This window comes from Cetorhinus maximus, chromosome 19 (genome assembly GCF_964194155.1).
Source record: "Cetorhinus maximus chromosome 19, sCetMax3.hap1.1, whole genome shotgun sequence".
Lineage (NCBI taxonomy): Eukaryota > Metazoa > Chordata > Chondrichthyes > Lamniformes > Cetorhinidae > Cetorhinus > Cetorhinus maximus.
Genome location: NC_135897.1, coordinates 63466336 through 63485114, shown reverse-complemented (window position 1 = coordinate 63485114; position 18779 = coordinate 63466336). Strand labels below are relative to the sequence as shown.

The 18779-nt window shown below is 41.0% G+C and overlaps 1 protein-coding gene across 2 annotated transcripts in view; it reads right to left on the bottom strand.

The window, feature by feature from the left end:
* The window catches only part of mccc1 (methylcrotonyl-CoA carboxylase subunit), a 44795-nt gene extending 26341 nt beyond the window's left edge, over positions 1 to 18454 (bottom strand). For both annotated transcript variants that reach the window (XM_078563951.1, XM_078563952.1), the window contains exons 1-9: positions 18219 to 18454; positions 13845 to 13888; positions 12069 to 12208; positions 9812 to 9907; positions 8582 to 8703; positions 6930 to 7077; positions 4916 to 5037; positions 4506 to 4617; positions 2463 to 2544 (exon numbers count right to left, since the gene is read on the bottom strand). In XM_078563951.1, coding sequence (XP_078420077.1) covers positions 2463 to 2544; positions 4506 to 4617; positions 4916 to 5037; positions 6930 to 7077; positions 8582 to 8703; positions 9812 to 9907; positions 12069 to 12208; positions 13845 to 13888; positions 18219 to 18277 — 925 coding nt within the window. In that variant the 5' untranslated portion in view covers positions 18278 to 18454. The remainder of the gene's footprint in view (positions 1 to 2462; positions 2545 to 4505; positions 4618 to 4915; positions 5038 to 6929; positions 7078 to 8581; positions 8704 to 9811; positions 9908 to 12068; positions 12209 to 13844; positions 13889 to 18218) is intronic.
* Between the last annotated feature and the right edge of the window lie 325 nt (positions 18455 to 18779).

Below are 18779 nucleotides of genomic sequence, written 5' to 3'. Positions count from 1 at the left end.
TTAGATTCCTTTCCTCTAGGTGAATCTTACTGCCTCCTTGAAATCCTCACAAACTCAATCTTCAATCTAAGCATCAGCTCCCACCCATGTTCTGTGTAGTGAACAATAGAGTCAGCATTTTCTCTGCTTCAGCTGCAGGACTTGCTGCTTCTATCTCTTGATCTCTCTGCCTCACAGATGGCTTCAGACCACACAAGACAAAAAAATACTGTCTGTCTGAGATATTGATGGGTTTGTAGGGAAGCCTGTAACCTAATCTCAAAAATGGTTTCCTTTGCTCTCTTCCCCATGGCAACATGAAACACATTAGCTTTATATTTAAGTAGAAATGCTAACTAGTTATGCTTGATCCCATTCCCTTTCATCTTAGAAGTAAATGGATAGTTTACAACACAACTGTTTACAATACAATACCTATAACATCTTTCTGGGATTTTGGAAGGCTCAGGACCTACTCATGGCATACTCTGAGAATATGGTTAAAATACCTTGCATGTTCCTCTGGGTAAACCACTGAATCCTCTTAGATCTCTAACAGTCAAACCACTCAGGCTTACTGTCAGGTAGACTGTAGAACAGGTCACATGACCCCCTTCATTTACCCTAAATTTAAAACTATAGTCCCAAAATACAATAGCTTTATAAACCACAAGATACAGATCTAATACATAATACTCTTATTAACCGCATAATTGCAACAATCTCCCTAGCAACTGTTTGAGGATCAGCCTGAACATTCACAACTTTGATGGTGTATTTGACCCCAAGGTGAGCTTCATACCTGCATCATTACCAAGATCTTCATGATAAACGTTCATTGACCTGGAACGTTGGGGAGGATTTTACTGGCCCGCACGAATCAGGAACATGGCAACGGGGAGGGTAAAATCAGGGTGAGCCGTGTCGATTGGCTCCCCCTGACCATTTCTCACCGTTAGGGAATTCTACCAACAGTGGAACTGGCCTCCAACAGGTTTCCCACTACAAGGAAGTGAGAAGCAAATTTAAATATTGAAATGCCCAATAAGGGCCATTTTACCAGGCTGTCAGCAATTTGCCGATGGTAAATAGACCCCCTCCTGCCGGGTAGGGATGCCATCAGCTGAATGCAGGTGACCTTGGCAACCTGAGAGGGGAGGAAGCATTTTTAAGAATTTTTTTTATTCAAAGAGGAAGCCGCAGGCAGGGAAGGCAACCCCCAAGGCCCCAGTGATTGACAGGTTCCCCTCTAGCAATGTAATTTTTAAAAAGATTTTCTTGGTCCTACTTGGTGTAGGCTGCAGGGCCCATCTTCCTCAACAGTGGCCACCATTTCTGGTAGCTCTGCTGAGGCTGCTAGTCCTCTGATTGGGCCGGCGGCCATCCTAAACTGGACAGCAAACTCAGCAGCAGCTTGTTCATGAGCTGCCGTCCCATAAAATTAAGGGAGAAGTCCCGCTGGCCGGCCAGGCGTACGTGTTGCCAACATGTATTTCTGGCCACTGTCGGGAGTTTGACCTTTTTAGAAAATTTCTGCACAGTAACTCTGTTTCTAGCTCCGTAGATGCTGCAGACCTGCTCGGTATTTCCAGCATTTTCTGTTTTTGTTCCATTACCAAGACCACTAACGTCCACCTCTATAATAATCTGATTCTGTCCCTACCTCTGTTCATCTGCTGCTGAAACTCTCATCCATGCCTTTGCTCCCTATAGACGACCATTCCAATGCTATTCTGGCTGGTCTCCTATCTTCCTACCTCCATAAATTTGAGTTCATCCAAAACCCTGCTGCCTGCATCCTCATTCACACCAAGTTCCATTCACCCCTGTGCTTGCTGACCTCCTAGACTGGCAATACCTTGACTTTAAAATTCCCATTCTTGTATTTGTACCCTTAATCACCTCCTGCCCTACAACCTTTGAGATATCTGCGCTCTTCAATTCTAGCCCCTTGCACATGCCCTATTTATTTGCTCCACCACTGCTGTCCTTGCTTTCAGCTGACTAGTCCCTAAGTTTTGGAATTCCCTTCCTAAACCTCTCTGCTTCTCTTTCCTCCCTTCAGTCACTCCTTTAAACATACCTCTTTGACCAAGCTTTTTGGTCATCGGCTCTAATATTTCCTTTTGTGGCTCGGTGTCAAAATTTGTTTGGCAACAGTCAAACTGTGAAGCACTTTTAGATGTTTTATTACGTTTAAAGCACTATACAAATGCAAGAGGTTTGTTGTTGGTCACGTTCTTCCCTGCTCAGCTCCTATTTGCACCGCGCTCCTATAAACAGAAGAACATCAAATTAGAAGTTTCCACAGAATCACTTCTGCCTTTTGCCTTTCGGCAGCTGATCCAGAATGGTATCTGCAATGTTTCGGGAGCAGGCTGCCTACACCATCTTTCTGGCTCTCGATGACACCCCTGAAGACTTTAGACTTCTTTAAATCAATGAGGATCCAATCCTTTTATTAGTGGCGAGTGCTTACTTACCAGCTCCTACATAATTAACAGCTTTAGCAGCTTGGACTGCAGCTTCGCCAAGTCTTCTCCTCACCTCAGGGCTAATTCCAGGCTACAATTGTAAAGGAGCAAATCCAAGAAAAATTATTTACATGTTGTATCCGCCGGATGCTTAAAAGATAAAAAAAAAAATTGCTTTACATTTTAGTTTATCATAATTTAAATGTAGGTATGGCAGTGTAGTGGCTATGCTATTGGATGAGTAGTTCAGAATCATAACCTAATAATCTGGACAACACAAGTTCAAACCCCACCATGGCAGCTTGAAAATCTAAATCCATTTTAAGAAGAAATCTGGAAATAAATTAAAAAGGTGCTCTCAGTAAAAGTTGCAAAAATCCAACTGGTTCACTAATGACCTTTAGGTTTGGCCTTTTGGTCACTTCAGTCTCACACCAATATAGTTGACTGTTAGCTGCCTTTGACGTGGCTGAGCAAGCCACCAAGATGTATCAAACCACTGAACAATTCAAGAGGAAGGTCCACCTCCACCTTCTCAGTGCAAGTAGGGATAGACAATAAATACTGACCTTTCCAGCAATGCTGCCATTAGGAGTGAATTTAAAAAAAGCTTTGTTATAAATTACTTTTGAGATATAGAAACATCTGAATCCCAATAAGGACATAGTGATTTTTTAAATAATTATTTCTATGCACAAAAAACCTCTCTGTATTCCAAACCAAATTACAAGACTAACTTTTTCAGTCTTTACAAATTGTTTTTGAGGGTGTAGCTCTTCTTAGGCTATACTGTTCTTCCCTACCCCAATTTTTCCATGACAATCATGGCCAATCCTGTGCCTCCATTAAGCTCATTCTTTAACTGGTTGCTGGGAGGTCTGTCTGAGTGAACCAAGCTGGTCATACCTCCCATCTCTCCACCCTCCACAGAACAAGCAACTGGTTTCCCCCAATTCACTCACTACTTGGATGTCTATTCGCAAACTTGTACCCCACATTTCACAATACCCCAACCACTCTGTAGCATGTTTCTCATGCATGAGATTCGCACGGAAATTATACCATACCTATGATGTACATTGCACCAGAGAAAAGCGAGTGGGTCAGAATTATAATGCATTGAGTGCCAGCAGTGACTCACATGTATTTCTTTAGTGCAGGAGAACTTGTGCAGTGAGCCAGAGACAGGGTGATTAACAGGCCTTAATTGTAACACTTTGAAGTATAACCCATCTAACACATTTAAAGGGAAAATTGCATGAGCACTAGCTATAAGGTAGGGATTGTATATAGGGGTTGTCTCACTCCTGAATTCCATATGTTGGGTGCAAAAGGATTTCTTATAGGATCCACAAAGCAGAGGATAGGGCCATTCAACGTGCACCTGGATCATGTATGTTATTTATAAAACTTGTATTAAAGAAAATACAATTGTAGTGCATCATCAGGATCTTAACTACATGCTAAAGAAATGCTAAAATACATGTTGGGACATGCTTTCGACTTGGATACAATCAGTGAATCCGGATGCAAAAAATGGTTTTATCATAAAAAAAATAAGCAGTTCAAACAGAGTGTTTAGCTTACCACCCAATTTTAACAACTGAAAACAGCTTTAAAATTATATCAAACCATTTACTAGTTACCATGGTGCATAGGTGCCAGTTTCTTGGTAAATTCAAAAAATATATACTAAAAGTTTTTAAAACATGACTATTCGTATCCTTGCACCCAAAAAAGTACTTAATTTTTACAGCCTCCTGGAAAGCCCTTTAAATGGATGCAATTTATGGAAACTCCCTTTGGTGATTAATTCAGTCTGGGGCTGTGTTTAGTTTTGAGTGGGGGTCCAACTTCGAGTGCAAAAGATTGTGGAAACTCGATTTGTGCTGAACATAACCTGCACTTAAAACTTTGCAAATTTTATGCTGGTTTGGTGGTCTTTGGGCGAATTGCAGTGAGAAAAAAAAACCCAGCATAATCAAGTGGGGCCTCCTGCCTATTATATTTAAACTGCCTGGGTGCAAATTTCCTTATGTTGAAATCATTTACCCCAGGTGCCTCTTCAATAATTTTTTGATGTCTTCTTTGTACGCTGCAGTCTCTCTCAAACAAATAAACAGCATTGCCATACTGGTCTCCAAACACTTGCACTTCTACATGTCTAAAACAAAAAACAAAAGCCTATTAAGCCATCAGAACTTGAAAGAAGCTGCACGGTTAGGCATATCTCACTGTTCTTCTCACTAAATCTTATATTAGTTATTAGCAGTCGATGATGGTTGCATTCAGCAAATTTTATTCTGCACCATTTTTAGAAGAATGGTAACTAATAGTATGCAGGTAATATTTAAACTAATGAACTTGCATAGCACTGGATAATTCATGTCATTCAGAATTATGAAATTTAGTTCAAAAAAGACAAAAAATAAGTGCATAATTTCAGATTGGAAGCCCCATACCTTGGATTGTCTACGAACTTTTCTATCAACATAACGTCATCATTGAAGGACTTCCTTGCTTCTCTTCGTGCAGATTCCAGCTGTTCAAGGAAATCGGCCTCTGTTTGAGCAATGCGCATACCCTAAGCACAGGTACAGAAGAAATACATTCAAAATATGAATCTGTCTAATACAACCAGCAATGAGGTGTAGTTTCAGGTTTCCACATAAAATTAAAGCCATACTTATTCTAAAGTTTTCTAAAAACTAAATTTCTCTATTAACATTGGAAGATGTTGCAATCTTGCAGGGTGTCCTGTATTCTTTGATATGCGGCCTCCGCACAACATGATACTTTAGTGGCATGTGATTTTCCCAGAAACTATAAACACAAACATGCAATTAATACCATAACGCTACAGATATACAGCGTTGTACGTAGAGCCCAATTTTCCTTGGCCTATTGTCCCTGGCACATCTGTTTCCAGGAATCAAGGAGGAGAAATAGGGGTAAAGATCTGTAATGCTGTATCTCCACCAATATTCCCTCTAAACTGTGCACAGGGAGAGGGGATGGGGGTTGTGATAGAAAGGTCATGGGGGAGGGAGCACTCAGGGAGGGTGGGGGAGGCAGTCCTTGAATGGAAGGACTCCCGATCAGGAAAGGGAGACAGTGAGAGAGGCACCCCGCACCCCCCAACCCTTCCCACTGAGACCCGAGCAGGGTTACCTGCTGGGCTTCCCCACTCCTCCCCATCCTTGACTTCCTCCCACCAGCCTCAAAATTGTGGCCTTTAATTGTGGTCATTAATTGGCCACTCAAGGGTTTCAATTGGCACGAGGGCAGACAGGCTGTCCTAGATCTCGCCTGCCCCCTGTAAAATTTCAGAAAGGTGAGAGGCAGGTGGATAGATGGTGGGAAGGCCACCCAGGAACTTTAGAGCCCACCCCCCACCCCCCTCCCCCCACCCCCTCAACCCCCACCACCGCCACCTGCAAATCCTTTGGCTGGGGCCCATAAAATTCTGCTCCATGTTTTGTTATCCTGTGGTTCCAATTTAACTCAAAACGGTGCTCCAGACTAACCTCTTCTGCCGCATTTAGTATCTCCTATGCCTCTGTTCAAGGCTGCTAAGTTGAAATTTTTCTAACTTTTCCTTTTCTAACTCACCCTTTCCACATTAGAGATCAGTATTTCGCTGCACTGTTTTGGATGTTTCTTTAGTGCCTCAATGACCAGAATTGAATATAATATTCAGCTTCAGGATGACTAGCTTAGAGTGCTCTTATTAACTGTGCAATATATCTGGAATTCCATTTGTGCTCTTCAACAACTGGACACCGTTAAAAGTACTGAGTCTACTCTCATCCCCAGATTTTTTTTTCAGCCTGTCCCCTCTGGGGGTTCAATGCCATATATTACATCCTCCACTTTTACTTCCATGTGTAACACTTCACTTCTAGCCTGTCATAAATCTAACCAGGTGAAAATTTTATCTAAATCTCATTTTGAGTGTGGGATAATTTACTGATGTAAAGAATCTGGGAATTTTGTCCCAACTTTGACAGTAAGAGGCCCATGAACAGCAGCCTATCTACACACCAATGACATTGGGGTCTATCACCTGCTTTACGCAGCCAGCGGGAACATTTGAAAAAAGACCCCGATGAGTTTAGCTGTGGCCCGATGAGATGAGTTGCTGACCATCACACTGCTAAATTAGTCATCACTGCACCCATTTTACACCAGAAATAAAGACCAATTTCTACCTTTTTATGTACTTCTGTATCTAATCCAATTTTTCCCCAAAGATATGGTTTATGCTGAATGGGAATAATAAGCCTACAATAAATTTGATCAAAATAGATTTTCTTATATCCAAATATTATTTCCTATAATAACTTATCTATTGAATTTCCAGAAAACAGCCTGTGAATTTATTGTGCTATCAGCATCTGCATCCTATATAGGTAAGTAATGAAACCTAAAATAATACCTCACCTATTTTATTAATGCAAGTTGACAATGTCTTACCTTGCCACCTCCACCCCGAACTGCTTTTATCATCACAGGATAACCAATTCTACTGGCCTCCACCATTAATTGTTGATCAGATTGTTCATCACCGTGGTAACCTTCAACGACAGGCACTCCTGCAGCTGACATTATGGCCTTCGATGTGCTGAATAAAAATTTTTAAAAGGCAAATGCAAATACATTACACTTACAGGTTTCTCAATGCTTTCTAATGTGGACGTAATCTTAAACAACCTGTATGCAATTTACTTGCTACAAAATGTTTTTGCAATGAAGAGCGCTGGGTAGGGCAGGATGGAAGCCCCAGCTCAAATTGTCCTTTCAACTCTTTCTTCATTTTGTTAATTTTTTGTGCACATTCAGGGTGAGAGACCTTAATGCTTGAGAATGGAATGCGTCTCAGTTCAGGCACCCAGTATCAGTACTGCGCACTCTCAGGGCCTGGCAGGGCCAAAAAGTTCCAATTCTGCCCCACCACCATCCCTCAGACTAAATCTAATAAGAGCAATCTTACTACATCAGTGGGACTTTTTCTTCCATCTGCCCCTCCAACATATTCGGTACAGCCTGGTCTGGATTTAGAGCTAAGTTCCTGAAATTAAACCTCTAACCATCTGCGCCTTTCAGTTCAGTTCTATAACCTTGATCTGACTCCATCCTATAGCGAAAGCAATGAAAAAAAGTCATCTTTTGGATGCTAGGGCTCCATGAAAAATTATTTTTGGCATCAAGTGACTATCCACCCACAGCACAAAGATGTACAAATTGGCAATTAAGTTGCCAATTTCCATCCGAGTGCTCATTTGGAACATTATAAACTACTACACTAGGTGGCGCTCTTATAGATATAGGGAATATGGGGAAAAAATTGAAGGCTTGAGAAGGTGCATGTGGCTCGTGATGTGCGATTAAGCTGTGCTTATTCTTTCCGATGCAGGAAACATGCAAATTTTGTGCGACCCGCTTATTTGCATGATTGTAGTGTGCAGCCGGTGCTGTTTAATTCTGCAGCACAGACATATCTCAACTTCATGTCAAAAAATATAGTAAAACAGCATGAAATAGAAAGTTGATTACCCATGCGTGGCAGTGTAAGTTACTTTAATTTCAATAGAATTTTTGCGAGTTTTTGGATAACATCATAACAAACCTGGGTTGGGATCAATGCCTCCCTCCCCATGGTGCACTCATTCTGTCTGCTACAAAGGACAGTATATTAAAAAAAAATCACTAATTAGTCCTCCAGAAAACAAATGTAAACACACCTTATTACCCTGTCAAAATATGATGTCCAAATTTTATAATAAAGCATAGGTATCTGAACCATTCAGATACCTTTGTATAGCTTTCTAAGCTCATCTCCTAGAAGCACAGGAGAATGAAATCCTCCACTTTCTTCCATTTAGTGCAATCACCGTGTGAATTAGGCACATGTATGCTATCACTTACTCCATGGCACGGCGATTCGTATGCTAATGACCTCTAACAACTATTTAGCCTCACAAATAAATCAAAGGCATTAGGCAGTGCCATGGAAACTCTTTACGGTTCATGACAATATTTATTAAATCTGCACCACTGCTACTTCTCTACAGGTGACTGTATTAATTTCTTACACAACAAGTGCAAACCACAGGTTAGTCTATTACCTTTTGATGCCCATATCTCTGATGGCTGAGGAAGGAGGTCCAATAAAAACGATGCCCTCCCTTTTACATCGTTCTGCAAACTCTGTGTTCTCTGAAAGGAATCCGTAGCCTGGGTGGATGGCCTGCAAGTGATAAACCACGAAACAAAAACAACGGATCACAACACCAAAGCTGTGTTAGGATTCAGTACTTAAATTGATAAACTTACAAAAAGTGAGTGATGCTTTTAAGAACACAATTTAGTACAAAGTGAAAATGGAATGTGAAGTGCTAACTGAAAAGGCATCTTATATGTATGAGAATTTATGAACTTGAGTTATGCCTCAAGGTTATCAACCAATCACAATCGATGTCACCAATACCAAGAGATTGATAGGAACAGAAGTTCAACCCCTCGAGCTCTTCCACCCCTCCCAATTAGCTCACAGATTATCTGTACCTCAAAACTGTCATACGCTTTTGCTCCACATCCCTTAGTGCCTTTACCTAATAAATTGTCACTCAAATTTCAAATGACCCAGCAGTGACAGCTTTTTGGGGAAAAGAATTCCAAATTTCCACTAACCTCTGCATGAGAAAGTGCTTCCTGAATGGTCTAGCTCTAATTTTAGGATTATGCCCTCTTGTTTTGGGTTCCCCCATCTAGGGGAAATAACCTCCTTCTACCCAGTGAAATAATTTTAAACATGTCAAATAAATCGCCCCTCAACCTTCTAAACTTAAGCAAACACGGTAAAGCATTGTGTACTGAAAAATCCAGATGTAGCCTATCCCCAAAAAAGACTAAATTAAACAGAAAAAAAATCATGCAGTATAAGCACCATAACGAGCACTAGCCCTAATTTATCAGAAATGCACGTGTGTGTGAATTTTTGACTCCATTTTCATGAGGAATAAATCCAGTACATCATCACTGGCTGTGAAATATATTTTTCCACAGTGCATGAATTTATCACACACAAAAATGAAAAAAGGTAATTTCAATTTATACAGTAGTTCAATGATCTATTATAAATCATATATACTGTATTACAAAGACTCATGGTTCAATTTGATGGGGTTGTCTCGCCTGGTCAGTGTGTGGAAAGTCACTCAGGCCTATGAGACAAACTGATGTGGCAGGAGTTCCTATTATTTGTAATGCTGCCCAAAGCAAGGCAAAAGAGAACTTCACACTTGCACCTCAGTTTTAACCAGAACTAGAATTACAAAGTTATTCAAAAAAATTACCTGTGCTGCCGCTGCTTTAGCTACCTGAATGATCTTCTCCACATTTAGGTAGCTCTGCTGGGAGGCTGCTGGTCCGATGTGGTAAGCTTCATCAGCCTGATGAATGAGAAAGGATCAGTACACAATGAAAATATCTATGGGCAGAATCTTCTGTTTGCCGAGCGGGGGCGGGGCATCTCAACGTCACCCCGTGTCATTTAGATTTTCAGGTCGGCGGGCGTGCAGCCGACTCCGACCTGTCAACGGCCTATTAAGGCCATTAAAAAACTAATTGAAATCATTAATGGGCTTGCCCGTCCAACATTGAGGTTGGCGGACAGGCCGGGAGCCCTGGCGGGCTACTGAAAAAGCATGAAACCTCATCCACAGGCGGGATGAGGTTTCATGAGTGATTTAAAAATCTCAGGAATAAAATAAGTTTTGGACATGCCCCAGCTCATGTGACAGTGTCACATCAGGGGACATGGCAGTGAAATTTTTTTCTCATCTTTATTTGAAGTTTCAAATCTGAGCCGATCTCCCTGAGGCAGCACTTTGCCTCAGGGAGATCTATGCACTCTTTTGCGCACATGCGCGAAAGAGCGTACTCCCAGCTCAGGGAATTCCCCCCGCCCGCATAGGGCGCCGATCGGGAACCCTCCCACCCGCACATCCCCTCCGACAGGGGGAAAATGTTTCCCTATGGTAAATTTGAACCTAATAGTTACAATTGTTTTTGACTTGGCCAAACACATTAAAGCAACAATTTCTGTGTCATCACTCTTGGTGACAAAACATGCTGGCAAGGTAGAAGGTAGCTACACTTGCTTTCTAACAAAAGCATTATTAATATAGAAATTACATATGGTCAATCCATGTGAGCTATTGTTCAAGGGATCAAGGACAATTTCCAATTTTCTATACAGCAAAAATATTGTCTTCAAATGAATTACATCTACTGCAGCTTTCTAAGATTTTGATTTCTTCACAGTTTCGTTTGCTTCAAATGAAAAAGCATCATATCGTACAAAAAGAGAATTAGGAAATAATAATCTCCAAGATGAGCACACATAAGGGTCCAACATAATAATAAAAGCAAAATACTACAGATGCTGAAGATTGGAAATAAAAACAGAAAGTGCTCGAAAAACTCAGCAGATCTGGCAGCATCTGAGGAGTGAAATACAGAGTTAACGTTTCAAATCCAATATGACTCTTCTTTGGAACTCAACATAGGGTCCAACATAGTTTTGCATCCTTAGTGAGGACAAAGACAAGGTGATGATTGAGATGTTTAAAAATTTGATCTAATACCTAAGCGTTTCTAATAGCCACTGACATATTCAGCTTTTTCACATAGTTTAAGTGAAGAAAACAGATTTAGAACTGGAAACAAACATTAATCACACTAGTAGAATCAAGAGACATTCATGCACAGAGCAAATTAAATTCTAAATGACTATTCTGATGGAATAGCTTTTTTGACCCTCATTCTACACTCCAAACACACGGGGAAAATCAAAAGCATGAGTAGCGGGATCACTATCTGTAAAATAGTGTTTTTCCCACTTTTGGATTTAGGATATTCACAGTGATCTTAATTGACACAGTTACAGAAGAGAATTAAAATTCACACCCTAAGTTTGAAATAATAATAGTCTGAAGAAAAGGGGTTTGAACACATGATTCCCTAAAATATATTCTTTTTCCCAACTGATTCACACAAGTATGAATGATATAATCAATGCCAACGCCTGTGCACTGGTATCTGTTACTACCATACGCTTTAGCATGCCACCAGAGATAACACACAGCCCTCAGCAAACATCATGCAAGGGCAGATCACACAGGCAAGAGACTCTATATATCCAAAGTAAATAGAGACCTTTTTTATGAAAGGGTGGAATAACAAGAAAGGTGGAATGCAATAGTTAATACCAGAACTTGGAGTGCCTAAAACTATTAGTTGTGCACAAAAGAAAATAATTCTATGCATTCCCCGTGAGGTTGCAAATGTCAGTGGTGGATCAGCTGCTTGTTATACACCCCATTTGATTTTACTATCCATAGACTTCAAGGTATAATGGATGACTGATTCATTCCAACCTGTCACGTGCCTCCAGTGAAGTTAAATTTTACCTCCGCCTATCTCCCGGCACTGGCATTATTTACTCCAATGAGCAAACATAACATCACACCATTGGATCCATCCACATAAAGAATCAATATATAGTTTGAAACATCTTCATATCATGAACGCCCCTATATCATGGCATACCATTGTGACATGCATGGAGTTTTTGTCTGCTTCACTGTAAACAGCTACGGAGCGAACACCCATCTTCTTCGCTGTCCGCATTACCCTGCAGGCAATCTCGCCCCGATTTGCAATAAGAATTTTTTCGATTCTGCAACTGCCTGCAAAACAAATTAAAAATCTATTTAGGTTTTATGCGAGCCAGCTGTATATATTCATAAATATACAGCAAACATTTAGAAAACAAATCCATATAAAACTATTACGAAAAAGGTCATTTTCCTTCCTGTTCGAGTTTTAACTACCAAGGACTAATAATATTTTCCAGTATCCAAATGTTCAAGAGTGATGACAAGTGACAAGATGCAAATCAGCCTCTAAACTTAGTTCATTTTTAGTAATCATCTACAATCTATAAAATAATTTCCATGAAAAATAATAGTATCCTGATTATAACCATTACAAACTTTGCCTCCAGAATAATAAAATGATGACAAAAGATACTGTGGATGCTGGAAACCTAAAATTAAAGCAGAAAATGAGCGAAATGTAAGTCTGGCAGCATCTTTTGGAGAGAAACAGAATTAATGTTTCAGATCTGTGACCTTTCATTAGAACAGTGCTGTCAGACCCACTGAATACTTCCTAGTGTTTTTGTTTTTATATTATACTAAAATGATGAACCTTCCTTCACCAAGAATACCTCGCTGTTTGGTAGAATACAGAGGGTGAAATCTTGATACACCACCAGTTCTCAGCTGATTCAAGCTTTGGGCTGCCATCCAGGAATGAAATGGCTGATCTCATGGCTGTTATACTGGTGTTACATGATACATACAAACAACTTTGAAAGCTTAAGAACTTTAAATAGTGGATAGATGCACGCTATACTGATCATACTGAGTCACAAGAGCGGCAAGATCTCAAGTTAGATACTGATTCAACCCATCTCAGCTCCACAGCGTCAGAAACTGCAGAATTGGCAACTGTAATCAGAAGTCTGAGCAACAGAAAATCCATTAGTTGACAAAATAGACACTGTAGATTTTCTTCAAAAGAGATGCACTCTAGTAATAGAAATGTTGTGAAAAAGCTCTAACATAGGGCATTCCTCCAAAATCAGACTTCAAACTGCTATACTGGATACTCGCAAATTGATAGCTTTTAGACAGCAAGCAGGAATGAAAAAGGATGCAGACACCAGCCAGGTGAGTCCACGGCTATCAGATTTTCATAAGGGTCCAATGCAATTACTTAAACAGAAATATTTTTGGCCCTGAAGAGACTTCCTTCTGCAAGCAGAAGTGCACAATCCTATTCAATATTCTGAGGACAATATCTATTCAATAATGCACGGAGTGCTTGCATAGTATATAAACAAATACCTCTCCTTAACTCACTGATCGTTTATTATATTACAGTGCACTGACACTGATCCGAGCATCAACCCTTCTTTGCAATATTTGGAAACCAATGTTCTAAACTGAATGAAAACAAAAATAAAAATACCTGGAAAAACTCAGCAGGTCTGACAGCAAATGCGGAGAGGAACACAGTTAACGTTTCGAGTCCGTATGACTCTTCAGCAGAACTAAGTTCCTCTCCGCAGATGCCGTCAGGCCTGCTGAGTTTTTCCAGGTATTTTTATTTTTGTTTTGGATTTCCAGCATCCGCAGTTTTTCGCTTTTATTCTAAACTGAATGTATCTAATCAGGGTGACAAATGTAAACTATATAATGATTACAATTTGGCAAAAGGCATCAGTGAAGCCAGCATTGATAACACAAAAAATAATACCTGTTGAAGCATTTCTTAAGAAAGTCAGCGTACAAAGCCATTGCCTGTGAAGTTTAAAGGGAAAAAAAATTAACGAGGAACAATACAAATACTATTTATTTTCTTAACAGAAACCTCCATTTAGAAAAATTACTGGATTGCAGCAGAACTACTCATGCAACAACAGTTTTAAGAGCATAAAAATGGTTAGAGATTGATATGTTTTTTTTATCAAATCTAGTTCAAATTAATTTGAAAGCTGGATCTTTTTACAAGCAGTCAGTTTAAGCTGAACCTCCCAGAGAAATATGAGCTTTCTTGAATTTACCATTGCCCTTGTTATCTATTGTTCAAAGTATAGGTACTCCAGAAAGTCAGCAAAGCAAACCACACCCCTGCTCTTTCCCCATAGCCCTGTATTTTCCCCCTTCAAATATTTATCTAATTTTCTTTTGAATGCTACTATAGGAACCTCATAGACCACACTTTCAGGCAATGCATTCCAGATCACTATCACTTGCCATGTAAAAGAATGTTTCCTCATCCCAGCTTGGTTTTTTTTTGTCAATTGCCTTAAATCTGTGCCCTCTGCTTACTGACCTTGCTGCCACTGGAAAAACGTTCTCTTTGTTTACTCTATCAAAACCATTCATTACTTTGAACACCTCTATCAAATCTCTTCTTAACCAAAACAAAAGTAAAACACTGTTCGGCGCTTTGAGTCATTCAGTGGTTGTGATGAAGTGCTATATCAATGCAAGTATTTTTTCATATTGCCTCTCCTCATGCTTCCTACTAAATTATATCATTTCACGATTCTCTAAGTTAGATTTCATCTGCGATATGTCTATTCATTTCATCAGTCTGTCTACATCCCCCTGAAGGCTGTTACTATTTATCTCTTGGTTTACTATATTTCCAAGTTTTGTATCACCTGAAAACTTTGAAATTATTCCCTGGACACCCTAGTCTAGATTATTAATATATATGAAAAAGAACAGTGGTCCTAATACCAACCCCCAGGGAATGCCACTGTAATCTGAAAAATAACCAATCACCATTACTCTCTGCTTTCTGTCCCTTAGTTAATTTTGCACCCATGTTGCCACTGTCTCTTTAATCCCATGAGCTTTTATTTTGCTAACAAGTCTATTATGCGGTACTTTATCAAACAGCTTTTGAAAGTCCATGTATGCAACTACGCTACCCTTCTCAACCTTCAACCTTCTCCGTTACTTCACCAAAGAACCCAATAAGGTTAGTCAAACATGATATGCCTTTAACAAACCTTGCTGACTTTCATTTAATATCCCATTATTTATAGACAATGGTGATATGGGGATTTTTTTTTAAACATAGCGAATGGTTAGGATCTGGAATGCACTGATGAGTGTGTTTCAATCGTGGCTTTCAAAATCGAAATGAATAAACATCTGAAAAGAAAAAGTTTGCAAGGCTACAAGGATAACAGGGAGGGGCGGGAGGCCAGAGTTGTGGGTGAATGGAATGAACTGAGTTGCTCTTGCAGAGAGCTGGCACAGACATAATGGGCCGAATGGCCTCTTTCTGTGCTGTAACCATTCTGTGATTCATATGTTTCAGAATGCCAATTAATTTTGTCCCGCATTGTTGTCTCTGAAGGTTTCCCCACCACCAATGTTAAACTGATGGGCCTGTAGTTGCCTGATTTATCCGCCTCCGCTTTTTTAAACTAGGGTGCAACATTTACAATTCTCCAGTCCTCTAGCATCACCTCCAAAGCCAAATAGAATTGGAAGACTGACTCCAGAACCTCCTCAATTTTCACCCTTCCTTCTCTCAGTAACTGAGGATGAATTCCATCTGGAACGACTGGCTTTTATACTCAGAGCACTGCAAATCTTTTAAGCACCTCCACGCTACCTAGTTTTATCCTACCCAATTGCTCTTCTAGCTTTTATTTTATTGCTACATTGGCAGCATCCTCTTCCATGGTGAAGGCAGATGCAAAGTACTCATTTAGTATCTCAGCCTGCCCTCTGCCTCAACAAGAAGAACTCCCTTTTTGGTCAGGATAATGCAACCTCGTTCTTTAGAATGCAATATCAAACATGCTAGAGACAGGACAAGGTTAAGATAATTAAAGAACAGACCCCTGACTCACAACTGGTTCTTTAATGTCACTGCTCTTCAGTCATGTAAAAAGAAATATCATCAGAGCTCAGTAGTGAACAGAAATGACAGTCTACATTTGATTGTTGTATGTTTTTCTACTTTACTCTATTCATTTTGAATGAAGTTCTGTTACAGTAAAAGTATATTAATGATGACTTCTTTCAGAGTATATTTTTGCATGCTTTCACCTTCACAAATATTAATCCATTAGACTAATTTACATAATTTAAAATCTATTTTCTAGTATACTAAATCTAGAGTTATTATTTACTATTAACTAAAGATTCCTCATTTACAACACTATTTAGATTTCAATGCAACATATTAACAACTTCCTTTTAGCTAGACGCTTGAAAAAATCTTGCACAACGCGTTTTAGAAAGTCAGTGGGCTAAAAACTAACCTGTAGACAGCAGGTCTACCAGGTGACATAAATCATAGACAAAAACAAAAAATGCTGGAAAAACTCAGCAGGTCTGACTGACTGAGTCATACGGACTCGAAATGTTATCTCCATCTGTCTCTCTCCACAGACGCTGTCAGACCTGCTGAGTTTTTCCAGCATTTTTTGTTTTTGTTTCAGATTTCCAGCATCCGCACTATTTTGCCTTTATTGACATAAATCATAGGATTGCTTCATAAAACATGTAAAAACTGTAAAACATAAAACTAGTTTGTGAGAGGGAGTCCACATAAATAATCGTCCTGAACTGTGCAATCTTGGCTCAGTGGTGGCACTCTCACTGCTGGTTAATAAGCTCATGGAGTCAACAGTGCACTCTCTGGAGAAGCACAGAATCACTGACAGCAGCTTTTGGATTTTCATGTTATTCCACGCATATGCAGATTCCAGGAGTTGCTGTCAGTTTCAGTGAAGTAATGGCAGCAAATACCGATAGGTTCATCATCATTACCACTGCAAAGCCTAGGCTAACATTTCAACATAGTACTGAAAGAGTGCTGCATTGTTGGAGGTGCTGTTGTTATGATGAAATGTTAAACCAAGATTCCATCTGTCCAATTAGGTGGATGTAAGAGATCATGGCACTGTACAAAGAAAGCAAGGGAATTCTCCTTGTGTCCTTGCCAACATTTTCTTAACCTGGTATTTTGCATGGGGTAAGAAACCAACTGAAGGATCACAGGAAAAGTGCAACTAGTGGAAAGCAAACTTTTAAAACTTCCATTCTAACGTTGTAGTGTAAACACATTCTTAGAGAACAGCTGACAGTTTTTTCCCCCAACAGTTGAAGCTTTCCAGGTAGTCAGAGGAAAATGAGTAGGCTTGCACACACCTAGTTAAAACTTTTCATTTCTCCCTCAACCACAGGCAGTGAAAGTGCAGACAGAGCCACTTGGCACTGTCCACTTGCTCTACAATTAATTCACACTACAACTTCATTGTGCAAAGTTGTTTTGATTTATTACCAACACTAAATCTGTGAGATATCAATCAGGCCCCAAAAGATTCTGAGGCAAGGTGGATTTTTTTAATTTGTTCTAGGGACATGGGCGTGGCTGGCAAAGCCAGCATTTATTGTCCATCCCTAATTGTGAAGGTGGTGGTGAGCTGCCTTCTTGAGCTGCTGCAGTCTATGTGGTGGTGGAGGTACACCCATCGTGCTGTTAGGAACGGAATTCCAGGAATGAGACCATCTCCTCCAGAGAGTTCTGTTCCTTTGGTTCAATGCCAGGCCAGATTACTAATAAATAACTGCATCTTCAAGACCCGAAAATGAATGAATGCATGCAAAGAACATGGCGCTAAACTGGTGGTGGCAGGGTAACTGCTTAGAAAAGGTCAACCTGGATCTGGAACCTGGCACTGGAACTACCTGGGGCATGGGCAGCCAGATGCCCGGGGCATGGGCAGCTGGACACCCGGGGCACGGGCAGCTAGACATTTGGGGCATGGGCAGCTAGACATTTGGGGCATGCCCAGCCGGACGCTCGGGACATGGGCAGCCGGACACCCGGGGCATGGGCAGCCGGACACCCGGGGCATGGGCAGCCGGTCGCCCGGTGCATGGGCAGCCGGACACCCGGGGCATGGGCAGCCGGTCACCTGGGGCATGGCCAGCCGGACACCCGGGGCATGGGCAGCTGGACACCCGGGGCATGGGTAGCCGGACACCCGGGGCATGGGCAGCCAGACACCTGGGGCATGGCCAGCTGGACATTTGGGGCATAGCAGCTGTAGAATTTGGAACCATCCCCTCCCCCAACGTTCTGGACACTCACTGTTTCAGGCTTCTCCTGGCCCAGCGCAGACCCCACTCACTCACCAACGCCGCCGCCATAATGAAAGGCTGAGGGATGGGGCTGAGAGCCGCAGGATCGGAATCATTTAACGTCTAGTATCTGAAACCAAATCGCTCCGCTTTACGCGGGTCGACGGCTGATTATTGTCTCCAACTGAGAACGAAGCTGCCCTGCACTCCGCCGCTTCTTTACCATTCACCCCACCCCCCACTCAGAAAAATCTCAAAACTACTCCCCACCCTCTCGCCGACCCGTAGCTCTGCCATTGTCAAGTAGCCAATCGCCTTTGAGTGAAAAGCAAGGGGCCGAAACTGTGCAGCCAATCAGACCTGGAGAGTTTCGAGCAGAAACAGAACGGGTCCTAGCGCCCTCCGCATTCTTGGATCCTGCTTGCAGGTAAACACACTGACCAGCTGTGACCTTCATTTCAAAGCGGAGAGGGTAATTTCCCTGTCTCCATTGCACTTTGGAATAATACCTGATAGTGGCAGTAGGGTTACAGACTGTGGCCTCTTTTCACAGAGGCTGCCTAACCTGCGG